General features: G+C 49.7%; 1 protein-coding gene across 1 annotated transcript in view; it reads left to right on the top strand.

Annotated features, from left to right (window-relative positions):
- LOC144791189 (cytochrome P450 2J6-like) overlaps nt 1-14,373 on the top strand; it is a 175,707-nt gene that overhangs the window by 150,653 nt on the left and 10,681 nt on the right. Inside the window, exon 6 of the mRNA XM_078665833.1 lies at nt 1,702-1,843. Within this exon, the coding sequence (XP_078521959.1) occupies nt 1,702-1,843 (142 nt within the window). The remainder of the gene's footprint in view (nt 1-1,701; nt 1,844-14,373) is intronic.

Genomic DNA, 14,373 nt, shown 5'->3' with positions numbered 1-14,373 from the left:
TTACATATGCCCGATCGGTGCTGCTGCCTTCTTTCACATCGCAAGCCACTGCAGGCCAGGGGATGAGGCAAGTTCAGCTGCCCTGCCGTTTTCATTGGCCTCTGTGCTTCTGTTCTATTTGCAACCAAGGCAGCCCCTGCCTCTCTGCTGCTCCCAGCAAGGGAACAGCATCATCTCTGTCACTAGTATGCGGCCCGGCCCCCAGGCCTATATTGAATTGCGGTACTTCCCTTCGAGCTCTGAGGGTCCTCCCGAACCAAGAGCAGGCCACAAGGGCAATCCACATGGCTCCCCATGCGTCTCCTCTGATGTCCGGCAACGCTTCCTGGCAGTCCTCTTACCTTGCTGATCCCGGTCCCCGTCCAACATGTAGCGGCCCGAGATTTCGCCCGGCTCGCAGTCTCCTCCAAGAGGAGGAAAGAAAGGGGGCACAATACCCCATGGATCTTCGGTGCAACCCAGGCAGCTCCGCCCACCACTCCGGCTGATTCTGTAACAGGCGACCGACCTGGGCCATGCCCTCTCAGGCCCAAGCCGCGGCACCTTGATATGGCCCAGGTCGCGTTGTCAGGGACAGCCTCGCACTTCGTGGCAGACTCCCTGAGGTAGCTCTGTGTTGGCAGGGTGCCAGTACGGTTCAGCAACACTCTTTTTCTGTTGAATTTAGGATGTGGCTGCAGGATTATGCTGGTATTATGGGCCTACGGACGGGAGCTTAGGAGGTTCATGTCCTGTCGGCCATGTTGCTTGGCCACGCCCCCACCCCCAGGTTGCAAAACATTCTTACATACCACTGCGATTTGGTATTAGGAAGTGATGTCCTTAATAAGCCTTCCTCCTAATACCGAATCGCAAACCCAACTTGCGATTCAGAAATAGATTATGAATCATAAATAGGGATCTGTACATTTCAAAAAGTCTTTTGTGTTCACAAAAGGGGGATTCTGCCCATTTGCAAACACAAAAATGCATTGTTCATGTGGTCCTATAACTTGTGCCCTAAAGTAACTATAACTCCCGCTCCCACCATACACAGTGTTGTCATCAATGATGTTATTCAGATGTTGTAGTGAGGTTATCAATACAGACTTTAAACAAGTATTAGTTAATTTAGGGCAGAGGAGGGAGGTGGACCAGAATGGTGTGGATGAAGATGTATGGGGCCTCATGAGAGCATGCAGGAGGCAAACAAAATGGCCACATGCTTGTGCAACTCCAAATTCCATTCATGCTATTTTTTTTATCCGAGGTGCCGAAGATGCAGTTTGCATATTTACACGCAATCTTCTAGTAATTTCACATAATTTCGCAAAAGGAAATGATATGAATTTCCCCACAGCTCTATACAAACTGCACCCTCTTCTCCAGATGAAGATCTTTACATTACCTGGCTATTTGGTGGCACTTACTTCCACAGGAATTGTATGAACCGATTCATGGGACATATCTCCAACACAAATAGAATCTTCTTCATGAGTACCACTGCCTTTTTCAGTAAGACTACAACATGTTGCTGTTTGGGAAATTATGCACTGGTGCCAACAATGCTAAACTATTACTAGAGGGATGCATATTTGACTAATGCAGATTTACATAATGATAAGAGTGATTTAGCATTAATAAAGCTTAGTAATTTTAACACTGCACCGCTTTCCCAGCACCTTCCAGTTCTAACTTTCCTTTCACAAATTTCATCATCAGACGAAAAAAGATCCCATGTCTACTTATGATGAAGAGAACCTTAAGCAAGTTGTGATAGATCTCTTTCTGGGAGGAAGCGAGTCCACCACCACTACCTTGAGATGGGCATTGTTGCACATGGCGAACCGTCCAGAGATCCAGGGTGAGGTGCTGAATCGTGTTACTTGTAATATAGCTACTATGCATGCACATTTCTATTGGTACTTCTGAAAGTACATAACAAAAGGTTAAAGATGACATTAAAGTAATTTTAAAATAAAATACTTAATTTGTTGTAGAATTCCATATAAAGGTACGGAAGAGTAGGAAGAGAAAAGAGGGAGAGAAAAAGAAATAAATTAATTAAGTAATAAACAAATAAGTTTAATGAAAATTTTTAATTCCAATTACCTCCTATAGTCCCGTCTACGGTTTCATGTACCAGTCACTCTTCTCAGTCTGCTTTGCCCGCCTTTTTTCTGTACACAGTTAAAGTTGTATTAGTTCTGTGTGATTAAATGCCATTTCTATTTACTGTTCTAAGAAGATATTTATTGCTGCTTCAATTATGAGCTCACTTTCATTTTAAATACATTGGAATTTTTATTTTGTTGCCTTGTGCATTTCGGCAGTTGCTGTCACAGTTTGTCAGAGTTTGAAAAGTGTGTAAGTTGTTTAGTATTGTTTCATTGGCATGGACTTTATTGACTGCAAAGATGATCTGCATAGTGTCAAAATAGTTCTCTCATAGACCTGTCCAACTAAAAAAGAAATTGCTTGAACTGGGTAGTAATCGGACATGTATGCTACAGCGAGTTTTTCACTGTGCTTAAAAGTTAGGCTGTTCTCTTTCTATTAAGTTCAACAAATTTAAATTTATAGGCATTGTTTAGCTCATCAGTATGGCGTGTTGAGCCAGAGCCCAATGCTCTGTACAGTAGAAGAGGTAACTGTCCTGTTTATACAGAGAGTTCCCAGAAGTTCAAGGGAAACAGTTTGTTCTAAATGTTCTATTAACAGGGCTCGTAATATCATTTTTTATTATTATTATTTTTTTTATTGCAGATTTAGAAAAGAAAACATACATTTGCTCATTCCGATTTTCCGGCCATTCCCAAATGCCACCCATAAATCGGTAAGCAATCCCCACACAGCCGGTGAGCCCACATCCCGGAGGCCGGGCGGCGTCAGTTAGAGAATGCTCGAGCCTGGTAATAGCATAAGGGAACAATGACCTTCAACCATCCAGAAGATCTAGCATCTGCTTTTTACTTTATTACCCCCTCCCCTAATTCCACCGGACAATCTGCCCGTAAGCTCAAACAGGAAATTCTAACGTGTACCATTGTTATTGCCTGAGTCCCCGACACTAACCATCTTGCCCCTCGAGCTAATCACCCTATGGGAGCACCAATCACTTTCTCACATCCTCTTTGGGGGGAGGATCAAGTACATTACTCAACCAGCAACTCAAGCAGCCCTCCTACGTTAGATTCCCTTTACAACAAAATGGGAGTCCCCGTCCACCTACCCCACCCCCCCCACTGAACCTCAACTGGTGTGGGCCTAGCTCATGAGTAACAATTTGCAAACGGAAGGGACCTGTAGGAACTTTATATATTATTCAGTGTATTCCATGGAACTTCCCTCCACAGCCCTTCCTATTTAGTCCTCTTCATTTTCTAAATTATTTTTGAACGTTCGTGCTAGGGCTTCCCACGCTCTTGCCATCTCTAGACTCCTCTCATTAGCTGTGCGGGCTGCCTGCCTAAGTCTAATAGTACCTTCGCTGCGGGCCCATTTACACATTTCATTCACCCATCTACTACTAGACGGGCCCTCTTCCGATTTCCAGTGCCAGGTTATCTCCCTCTGGGCTAACATAAGGCCTAGGTCAATAAATTTACTAGTGATCTTAGTCCTTTTTGTATGAGGAAACCAGAGCAACAGACAAGTTGCCATGTCGTAATCTATCTGCCTGTCCGTAGCCTTGTTCAATAGCTCCCCCACTTCGGACCAATAGAGCCCCAGTTTAGGACAGTTCCACAACATGTGTTCCAGTTCTACATCAGGCACCAAACACCTAGGGCATGCTGCATCCTGCACCTGGAAATATTTCTTGATTTTCCCTGGAGTAAGGTAAGCTCTGTGCAGCACAAAAAAGTGCACTTGCTGGAAGCGAGCATTCCTGCTCCCCTTCCAGGTCCTCTTCAAAATATGACCCCAAGTCACGTCCGGGATGGGCTTCCCCACACTCTCCTCCCACTTCTGCTTGAGAGCTGTAAGTGGTCCCAATCCCTCATGTAACATTCGAGATTGTAAACAGGTGACCGCTTTAAAAGTGCCCGCCGCCATCACCACGTATTGGCAGGCCATCGTGGTCTTTGGTTCCGTTTGCCCGGATTTCCAATGCTTCTTTATCGCCGTCGTGACAGCCATATGCAAGAGAAAGCTCCCATCCGGAAGGCCAAATTGAACCTGCACGGCTCGGAAGGGGAGCAATTCACCCTCAGCATAGAGGTCCCCAATTACTTGGAGCCCCAGTTCTTCCCAGTCCAACAGCTGCGACCAATTACCTCCGTGTGGCAAGGCCGTCAACATGCCCAGAGGGATTTCAGGAGCATATGGGTGAGTTGCACCTGCCTTCCGCTGGCTTCTATTCCAGCACAACCTCAGGGTTTTTTCCTCTAGTGTTAAATCCCGTAGCTCTAGTTTTTGCTGCATAACAATGTAGGAAAGAACATGCCTCTGGATTCCCGCCCCACGGGTCAGATCTGGGCCCCTGAACTCATTTGCAACATTCTGTGTAAGAACCTGTAGCTGCGCTGCTAAATAATAAAGTTCGAAATTAGGAACAGTCAATCCTCCGTCCAATTTTGGTCTCAGCAACGTATCCAGCGCCACTCGTCTCCTCCCGTGACCCCATATGAAATCAATTGTGAGCGTGCGCAATTCGCCAAAGAACTTTGGGGTATCCACAATGGGAGCGTACGGAAGTAGTAGAGTAAGCGAGGCAGGGCCACCATTTTCAATAGTGCCACTCTCCCCACCACCGACAGGGGAAGGGTAGCCCAGAACGTTATACAACCTCTCAGAGCCCTTATACAACGCCCCACATTCCCCTCCAGCATATTTTCTGCACCATGATATATCCGAACTCCCAAATATGTAAAGCATGATCGCTCCCATAACAGACCAGATGGCAACGATGGTTGCTGCATGTCCGCCTTCAGAGGGAAAACACATGTTTTATTCCAGTTAACTCTGAGGCCCGAAAGCGCCCCAAAGTCCGTGAGTAGGGTCACCGCCCCCTGTAACGCTACTGTTGTGTCTTCCAGGAACAGGAGCAGATCATCTGCGTATAAGGAAATGTGGTGCGGAATCCCGCCACATAGAAGGCCATTATATGCCCTCCCCATCCTAGCCCGAGTCGCCAGAGGCTTAATTGCCAGTGCAAACAGCAGGGGCGAGAGCGAACATCCATGCCTTGTGCCTCTCTGGACCGGATACTGCGAGGATACGACATTACCCAATCTCACCCTAGCTGCTGCCAAGGAGTACAAGATCTTCGTCCATCTCCTAAACCGTTCCCCTAGCCCGAACCTCTCTAGCACCCTGTCCTGGTACTCCTATTCCAGGCTATCAAATGCCTTCTCTATGTCCACTGATAATACAGCCGGCCGCATGTCTACCTCTAGGTCACTCTCCAACACACGTATGAGGCGGCGGATATTAACCGAGGTATTCCTAGTTGGAATAAAGCCTGCTTGGTCCGTATGAATTAGAGTAATCATGTGGGGAAGCAGCCTCGTGGCTAATATTTTGCTCAAAATTTTATAGTCTACTGTCAACATTGACAACGGCCTGTAAGACGTCACATCGCTACTCTCCCTTCCGGATTTCAACAGGGGGACTACCAGTGCTTCCCTCATAGATTAAGGCAGGTGGCCCTGTTCCGCCACCTCATTATACACCTCCACTAAGCGGGGCGCTAGGATATCCACGTACTTTACATAAAATTCTATAGGGAGCCCATCCACTCCTGGAGTCTTATTCTTAGCCATCTGCTTGATAGCCCCTCTGACCTCTGCCAACCGAATCTCCTGTCCCAGTTCCTTAGCATCCTCTTCATCTAACTGCGGCAGCTGAGTCCCCACTAGGTAGTCCTCTATGGCCGGCATCCCAGCCTCTAGGTGACTGCGATACAGTATCGTGTAATAGCTCAAGAAGCATGAGAGGGTCTCGGTCTGGGAGTATACCATGTCCCCGATCTGTTCGCATGTTCAAAATCGGGCACCTCCCTGCCACCGGTGTTGCTAGTCTTGCCAGAAGCGTTCCCACCTTGTCTCCCTCCGCATGGACCTTTACTATATATTGTCTGTGATCAAAGCTCCGCAGTCTTTCCGTCTCTGTCACCACAAGTTCTTTGGCCTTCAGCAGCTGTTCCTGTAGTCCCCTCTGTTCTGGTCTTTGTTTCTCTACCTCCCGCAGCGCCGCCTCTGCCTTCGCCACATCAGCCAATACTACCTTTCTCTCACCTGAGTGATTGCTAATGCACAACCCTCTCACCACTACTTTGAAAGCGTCCCCTTCTATTCCCCTTGTAGACGCTGTTCCCTCATTCACTTCGAAGTAGCCTTCAATACCTTCCTGAATTTTTGAGCTAAAGACTAGATCTTCCAGGGTGTCCGGGCGCAATCGCCATGTGGGTATTGCGGTACGTGCTCGCTGCCATTGGAAGGCTACCACTTGAGGATTGTGATCGGATATAGTCCTGGCCAAGTACTCAGACCGCGTCGCCAGGGGCGCCAACGCATGGCTACAGAGGATCGTATCAATTCTGACATGTAGCTCGTGGAGTGCGGAAAAGAAAGAATAATCCCTATCTCCGGGATGGTGTCCCCTCCGTATGTCGGTTAGCCCCCACTTGTCTTGCCAACTCGTTCTCAGCCTCACTATTCTACGGACTAGGGAGTCAACCAGTGGTGGGTGTGACCTGTCTAAGACTACATAAGTAATCAAATTAAAATCTCCTCCTATTATCACAGTACCAGCTAAAGAATGTGTCAGAGTCCCTGATAATGTATTTAAGAACCGGGGTTGGTCTGTGTTCGGGACATAGATACTGCAGAGCACCACTTCCCTTCCATACAATCTCCCTTCCATCGCCACATATCTACCCTCCGGGTCTATGACAGTAGCCGTAACCTGAAAAGGAGTCCCCGCCCTCACCCATACCATGACCCCTCTGGCAAATGCTGAGTAGGTCGTGCCAAACACCTGGCCCCGCCATCGCCTCTGCAATGCGGTACATTCCTGCTTAGTGAGATGAGTCTCCTGAAGTAGCGCTATTTGAATTCCTCGTCTCACCAGATATGCATGCACCTTGTGGCGTCTGGACATAGTATGCAATCCACGTACGTTCCATGTTATACATTTCAGTTCAGGTAACGTCCCCATTGTAAAAGCACCTTGGACTCTCCTTCCCCCAACATCGCCAGCCCACACCAGGACCCTTGAACCTTAAACCCATAACTCTTTGAACAATTCCCAGTAACCTCCCCCCCAGAACAGGACCCAATAACACATTATCAGTCCTCATCCAAACTCCCACAACAAATCACACACTCCTATCCTGTAGTGACCACCACAGGCCGCCTTAAGGGCTATGGGAAGGTGGTGTAGGCCCGATAGGTGACGGCTCGCGTCACAGCTCCCGGCCCATCAATCCCCACAACAATAAGATGCAGCCATAGTGTTCGCAATTATCACCAACTGTCCCAGCGGCCCCCGTCCCGACCTTAAGTATCCACCCTCCCAGGACTTGGCGAGACTCATAGATCGTCGGCTGTCCTGGGCGTTACCTCCGGGCCTCTGGTGCTATCTGTGTCCGAGAACTCGGGGCCCGAGTGCCGTTTGTCCTCTTCAGAGTCTGTGCCCCTTGTTGAGTTCTCGGTTTGTGACCCAGTGATTGCTGCCGTAGCCATCAGAGCACCTTGTTTGTCTGCCGCTAATTGCGTGAGCTGTGACGCTTTCCTGGCTCTGTCTCTCTTGCGGATACGTTGCGATTGACGCATTCGCAGCTGTTTGGGTTGTTCGCCATTCCCTTTGCCCCTGCGATCCATGCCCGCTCTATAAGATTCGAGCCATGTCCAAGCATCATCAGGCGTTAGGAAGAACTGTGTGGCACCATCCACGATCACCCTCAACTTTGCAGGAAATAGTAACGAGTACTGGATTCGTTCGTCCCTAAGCTCTTTTTTGACCGCCAAGTATGAGGCCCTTCGTCGTTGTATGTCTTGGGTATAGTCCGGGAAGATTGTGACAGTACTGTTCTCTACCTTAAAAGGCCCATTGGAGCGTGCATTCTGGATCAGCAGATCCCTATCCTTATAGTGGAGGACCCTGGCCACCACGGGTCGAGGAGGGCGACCCAGCAGGGGTGGTGTGGCCGGAACCCTGTGCGCCCTTTCCAGGGTGAAGAAAGAGGATAAACCTTCCGGGGCAACCCGCGTCTTGAACCAGTTCTCCAGGTATGTTATCATGTCCGTTCCCTCTATTTTCTCGGGCAGGCCCACTACCCGTACGTTGTTACGTCGATTGCGACTTTCAGAATCCTCCGCCCTTCTTTCCAGAGTTGCCAGGCGCTGTAGCGCGTCCTCCAGTTTACGTTCCACCGTTACCGCCGCCGGCTTCAAATCTTGTATGACCGATTCGGTGTCCTTGACCCTGTCTACTAGTTTCGAGTGGTCCGCCTGCAGGAGCCCCAGCCCCGTAGCCACTTGTGTAATGTCTTGGTGCAGGGAATCCATCGTTGCTGCAATAGCTTCCAGGATTTTGTCAAGGCGCTCAGTTAACCTCTTCTCTGATGGCGTGCCCTCTGCGTCTTCACTGCCACCTCTGGCACCGTCTTGTTCCGTGGACCCCTCCGTTTTGCCTTTGGGCTTCATCTTGACTGATTAGGTTTTTCACCGCCCTGCTACCAGGGAACCACTCATTCAGCTATACTGCCGTCGGCGATAGCGTGGGCCACCGTGGTGGGAGGGGCTCCTCCTGATCTCACAGTGCGCCTGCCCTCTCCAGGTAGGACCACCACGCTCCAGAAGACGTGTCTATAGCTTAGTGCCCCTGCCGGGTGCCCCGTCAGCTACAGGTACGAGCAACGTACGACACGTTTATCACATCACCCTCTGCTGTTCAGGCCCTCAGCTACCTCACCACTCGTCATCAGCGCCGCTGCTATTAATCCGCGGCTGGTCGTGCCTCATTCACGGTCTGTCTCATATATCCCGACTCGTGAGCAGAGGGTTATGAATAGTTTCGGGGTCCACTGGTGCCCAATCCCCACAATAGACATAGCAATTCTAATAGTCCTCCCCTTTCCTGCTATTGCCAGGTATGTGCTTTATTTTCCCAGCTCTTGGAGTGGGGGGTCGCGTTATCAAGGTTTCCAGCTCTGTGTTCCGCTGGGCTTGTGCTCTCCGTCCCCGGCCCGAGGCTCCCCAGGCCTGCCCTCAGCTCCACTGCATTGATCCCGGGCCTGCGCCGCTACACTCACCCCGATCCAAAGACCCTTCAGTCGCCAGCCACAGCTCCCCAGGGCCAGTCCGCAGGGCATTCGTCAGTTTTCCCGGCCGCGACCTAGATGCCAGGCCGCACGGTCGCTCAGCCAGTACAGCAGCACTCAGAGGTCGCCCGCCCCTTCACCGCCGTTCCACAGGGGTCGCACAGTATGGGAGCCCCCACCTCGTCCCGCAAGGAAAGTTCTTGTTCGCTGCCCGCCGGCCTGGTACCCTCAGTGCTCCCGGGAGCCTGCGCCTCACCTCATCATTGTTTCGGCGCTCTCCGATCGACCCATCTTCCTGGCGCCATGTTGGATGCCTCGGATGAGGCAGCTGGTCTCTCGCTCCGGGCTCGAGTATCGCCCCAGTAGCTAGTGGTGGGTCCCTCACAGCATATATCGCCGATCACGCGGCGTTCACCTTCCTCAGCCGTGTCGCGGACGCGCGAGCACCCGACGCCTCTCAGGGCACCGCGTCTCGTCTCCAGCCGCTGGTCACCGCCGCCATTTTGCTGTACCTCCCCCGGGATTATCGGCCGATTTCTTCGCCGCCGCAGCACTTCAGGACCCTCAAAGGGCACCACAGCCGGCCGGCATGTTCCCTGGGTGTTCCGACATCCGTGTCCGTGGAAACAGCTCCACCACAGGTCGAATTGCAGGATAATTGGCAGGATCAGGCCCGGAGCTAGCCGCTCACGCCGCCTTCACCATCGACGCCCTAGCCACGCCCCCAGGGCTCGTAATATCATAACAATATTACTAGACCTGCAGGTCTAGTAACTTGAAAAATCTATTCGACCTAACTGTAATGTGCTTGACCTCTGTCTCTGAAAGCATAGCAAATGTGACAAGATAACAAGATGTAAATGCATCTTTATTGCTCATTCACTTTGTGAGCAATAAAGATGCCTTTAAACCTTGTTATCTTAACACATTTGCTACGCTTTTAGAGACAGAGGTCAAAAGTCAGTTTGTCTTCCTACTCGCCAGAAAGGGCGAGTAGGCCCTACAAATAGCTCATCCTAATTAAATCTGGCTCGCCATAGTGAGTGGGCAAGTGGATTTTTCGAGCCCTGAGTAGGTAGCAGGGTGCAAGCTGCAAATGGATTTTTCGAGCCCTGAGTAGGTAGTAGGGTGCAAGCTGCAAAGAAAGAGGGAGAGAGAGACCATTATCCCATGATTATCCAAATTCTATATACACATGAATAACTACAGGTACCACTCTAATGGTTATCTGCCAGGTGACATGCCTGCAAAGTACTTTAATATCACTTCAATAGACCAAACACCCCAGCAACTGTCCCCGTCTCCAGATTGAATCCTCCCTACCCCTGCATGAGACAGCACTCGAGCCAACACAATGTAAACCACTTCTCAACCGCATCCCCACATAATCACTAACTCTCTCACCCTTAATTTAGTGGCTGCCCACAACTTTGCATTAACGACATTCAAACAGCAGCGGCCGGTGCAGGTAGGCCAGTGGGGCGGTGAGGCATGGCGACAGACGACAGAATAAGATTTAGTGATTTATTTAATTTTACCTATCCCGTCGTCTGTCAACGCCCCCTCCCCTCCCGCCCGCCACACCCCGCCCTAACCTGCTTCGGCCACTGTTGCATTCAAATTATGATTGGCATTGAAGACATCTTCTGGTTGCTTGAGATTCAGTCACCCCAGAAAACAGAAATGCTCCTCCGCTGAAACAGACACCACATACAACACACCCCACACGTAAATTAAGCCCACAATCATGAACTCTAGAAAGGCCACTTGTATCATTTCCCATGGCAACCCAGCGTGGATGACGACACTTCACCAATGATTCTAAGTTTATCAGTGCCCTGGTGAGATTTAGGAAAAGAGTTGCGATTGTCAGACACCACCGCAGCAATGAGGTGCCTGCGCATAATCCTCTGACTACTAGACCACCTAAAGTGCTGCTTTTGGGGCATCCGCTAAGAGTGAAACTCAAGGGCTCGCCATCAAACAGCCCCTAGGGATACAAATAGAAGACATCACTACCACAGTGATAATACTGCTGTTCACAAATCTATGACAAAAACGAACAAGCACTGGCAAAGCCAACAGATCGCTCTTTTAAGAGGCACGTGTCTACTTATTTTTCCTAGGTAGGGTTTTTATTTTGTTATGATTCTCCAGGGCCCACCTGCTGCTAGGTGCTATCATATTCCTTGCTTCCTTTTTATGCACTACTCACTTTATTTTTGCTTTCAGCTAAAGTCAGCCCCCTTGAACAGTTCGCTTTTAGGGCTAGCTTTTTGCAGCAGCGAATGCATGTCAGAATTGCCCTTCACATTTAAGATCAACCCAGGGCTTTTTGGAGGTTTATGTTTTGAATGTGTACATTTGCAAAGCTAACTGTCTTTCAAGCTACAAGTGAGGCACAGATTTTAAGAAAATGGTGTTCATGTCTCAATGAGACTGAAATGCATCTTTCAGTCCTCTTTTCATTCCATTTTTAAGCCAGCAGTATCTAGTTGCGTCTCTGCAGCTCTCTGCTCACTTTGCCACTGGATTCAAGCTAGCCTGGCTGATGATGGCTGATGAGCCAGAAACCGGTCCCAGGATGCTTGTTTCCGGTCCAGGGAAGACATAGCTTGGCAGTTCGGGTTGGACTGTTCCCATGAGGCACAGGGTCAGACTGATTTGCATATGGCCATATCTGAACTGGTGTGGCGGAGTGAGCTAAAGAACGATGATGGATTAAGCCCAGATCAGTTGACTGGGGGTGAGTGCTTGCATTGTTCAACACTCCGTCCATCATCCCCTTTGGTTTTGCTTTGTTTGACCTAAGTTGGCAGGGTATGCCCAGACGTGGGTCCCTTGCTCACTTTGCCACTGGATTCAAGCTAGCCTGGCTGATGACGGCTGATTAGCCAGAAACCGGTCCCAGGATGCTTGTTTCCGGTCCAGGGAAGACATGACTTGGCAGTTCGGGCTGGATTGTTCCCATGAGGCACAGGGTCAGACTGATTTGCATATGGCCATGTCTGAACTGGGGTGACGGAGTGTGCTAAAGAACGATGATGGATTAAAGCCAGATCAGTTGACTGGGGGTGAGTGCTTGCATTGTTCAACACTCCGTCCATCATCACCTTTGGTTTTACTGAGTTGTTTCTACACATTAGTGGTGGAGCTCTATGCGGGTGGTGGGGATTGCCTAGAATACTTACTAATAATCTTCATTACTATGATTTCTTACTCCACATCCCATTACTTACTCTATGCATTTTTGAGGAGAATCATACATGCCAACCCTCCCGATTTCAAGCCTAGTCTCCCGCCTTGCGAGTGCTACATCCAAAAACCCGATTCCTCTGCAGGCTTCTGGCGACAGGGACTTGTCTTGTGTGACTCTTACTGTGCACTGCCAGTAACCTGTCTCTTTTGTCACACTCTGTCTGCCTGCCAAGGAGCTTTCTCTTTGCTCCTGACAGACAAGGGAAACAATTTATATTTGCATTTCTAACATCCGATCCTACAGCAGCACACTTGTATGTCCCATTCATGACAATAGACCCAACAGAAGTCGATTGGAGAAATACGGTCTCCCAATTATTTTCTGTGAATCTCCCACTTTCCTCTTCTAAAATGTTGGCATGTATGGGAGAATACTCACTTCAGTCACTCCTATCAAGCAGCTCTAAGAAGAAAAAAACAAGAAAATGACCCTCCCCTCTATCTAATAAAAGGGAATTAGACCTTCACGGTTCCTACTAATACCAAGCATACACAAACACTCCCAATTTAAGAAGGGAGGGAGGGAGGTAGAAACATAAATAATGGCTCTTGTACCAAAACCTTAGAAGGAAGAATGGACTCTTTTGCAAATCTTGTAAACTCCCTATGTTGAGTCTAAATCCAGAACTGCCTCCCCGTCCTTCCTGCTGGCACCATTAGGTGGTGTGGGGGAAGAGAAACTCCCATCCCCAGATTAGCAGGAACTAATCACCATTGAAGTTGAGTTCTCGGGTATTGTGTTACCTGGATAAGAAGATCAAAATTGTTGGTGGTTAGTGCTGAAGAATGTGAAATATAAGAGGCCAGAAGTGTTATCTGGCCCAAGGAACCACAAATGGAGAGGCCTCGTGTTGGACTTGGCCCTTCTGGCAGGTTCACCCCTGAACTTTTTGCCTTTTAATATTACATAATTATAGTGTTTTCTGGTCTTTGCGCAGTTTGACACTGTGTCCCAGTGTAAAGTGCGTGCGCTCTCTGAGTGCGTGTGTGAGATTGGCCTGCCCTCCCATAGGAATACATGGGGGATATGTGTGGCCATGGTAGTTCCTGATGTGCGGGGAGTACAGGGTCGAATTTGGTATGTGCGGACTTGTGTGATTAAATGCTACACAATGATGTGCGTGGATTTATTGTGTCTAGTGTGGAAGTGCCACTTCTAGAAGTTGGCATGTCTGTGCAGTGAATATGAATTGACTGTCTGGCTTGCGAATGGCTGGAGCTGGCTGGTGTGCCTGGCTCCAGGAGTCAGGATGGGTCTGCCCCGGTGGTGAATGGAGAGATCTGCATGTTGATGGGAGGGAGGGGTGCACCTGGGACCTGAATAGGGCTGGCCCTTCCCTCCACAATGCTGGCTCCACCCCCTGTGGTGTGTCTGATGTCCCCGACCCATCCTGTGAATAGGCAGAGGGGCTGAGCAAAACAAAGTGCTCAAGAACCTGTTGTATCTGGTTCGCCCCTTGCCTGCACCTTTGACAACAAAGGATTTGGTGTATAAGGCTGTGACCACATGAAAATGTTCTTGGCTTTGATACTTGAATCTACCAGGGGCGTGCTACTGGTGGGGCCCAGGAAGGACCGCCATGGGGTCTGCCTCCCTGCTGGAGGGCCCTGTGTGCTGGCTCCTGGGCCCTGCCCCTGGATGCCTGGATACCTGGAGTTCTTGCTTGGATCCTAACAGGAAGGGGGTTTGCTGCTAGTGGGGCCCAGGAGGGACCGCCATGGAGGCTGCCCCTGGGCCCTGCATTGCCCCTCCTGATGCCCAGGACTGCTGGGACCCTTTTCTTTATTTAGGGGCCATTCCTGGGGGGCTTAGTGGTCTCTGTACCCCCCTAGCGCCTGGGAAGCGTTGTTTTTGCTTGCGCCGGGGT

The sequence above is a fragment of the Lissotriton helveticus genome, chromosome 11 (genome assembly GCF_964261635.1).
Source record: "Lissotriton helveticus chromosome 11, aLisHel1.1, whole genome shotgun sequence".
In the NCBI taxonomy this organism is placed as follows: domain Eukaryota; kingdom Metazoa; phylum Chordata; class Amphibia; order Caudata; family Salamandridae; genus Lissotriton; species Lissotriton helveticus.
The sequence above is the reverse complement of the archived record's forward strand: the minus strand, read 5'-3'. Positions and strand labels throughout refer to the sequence as shown.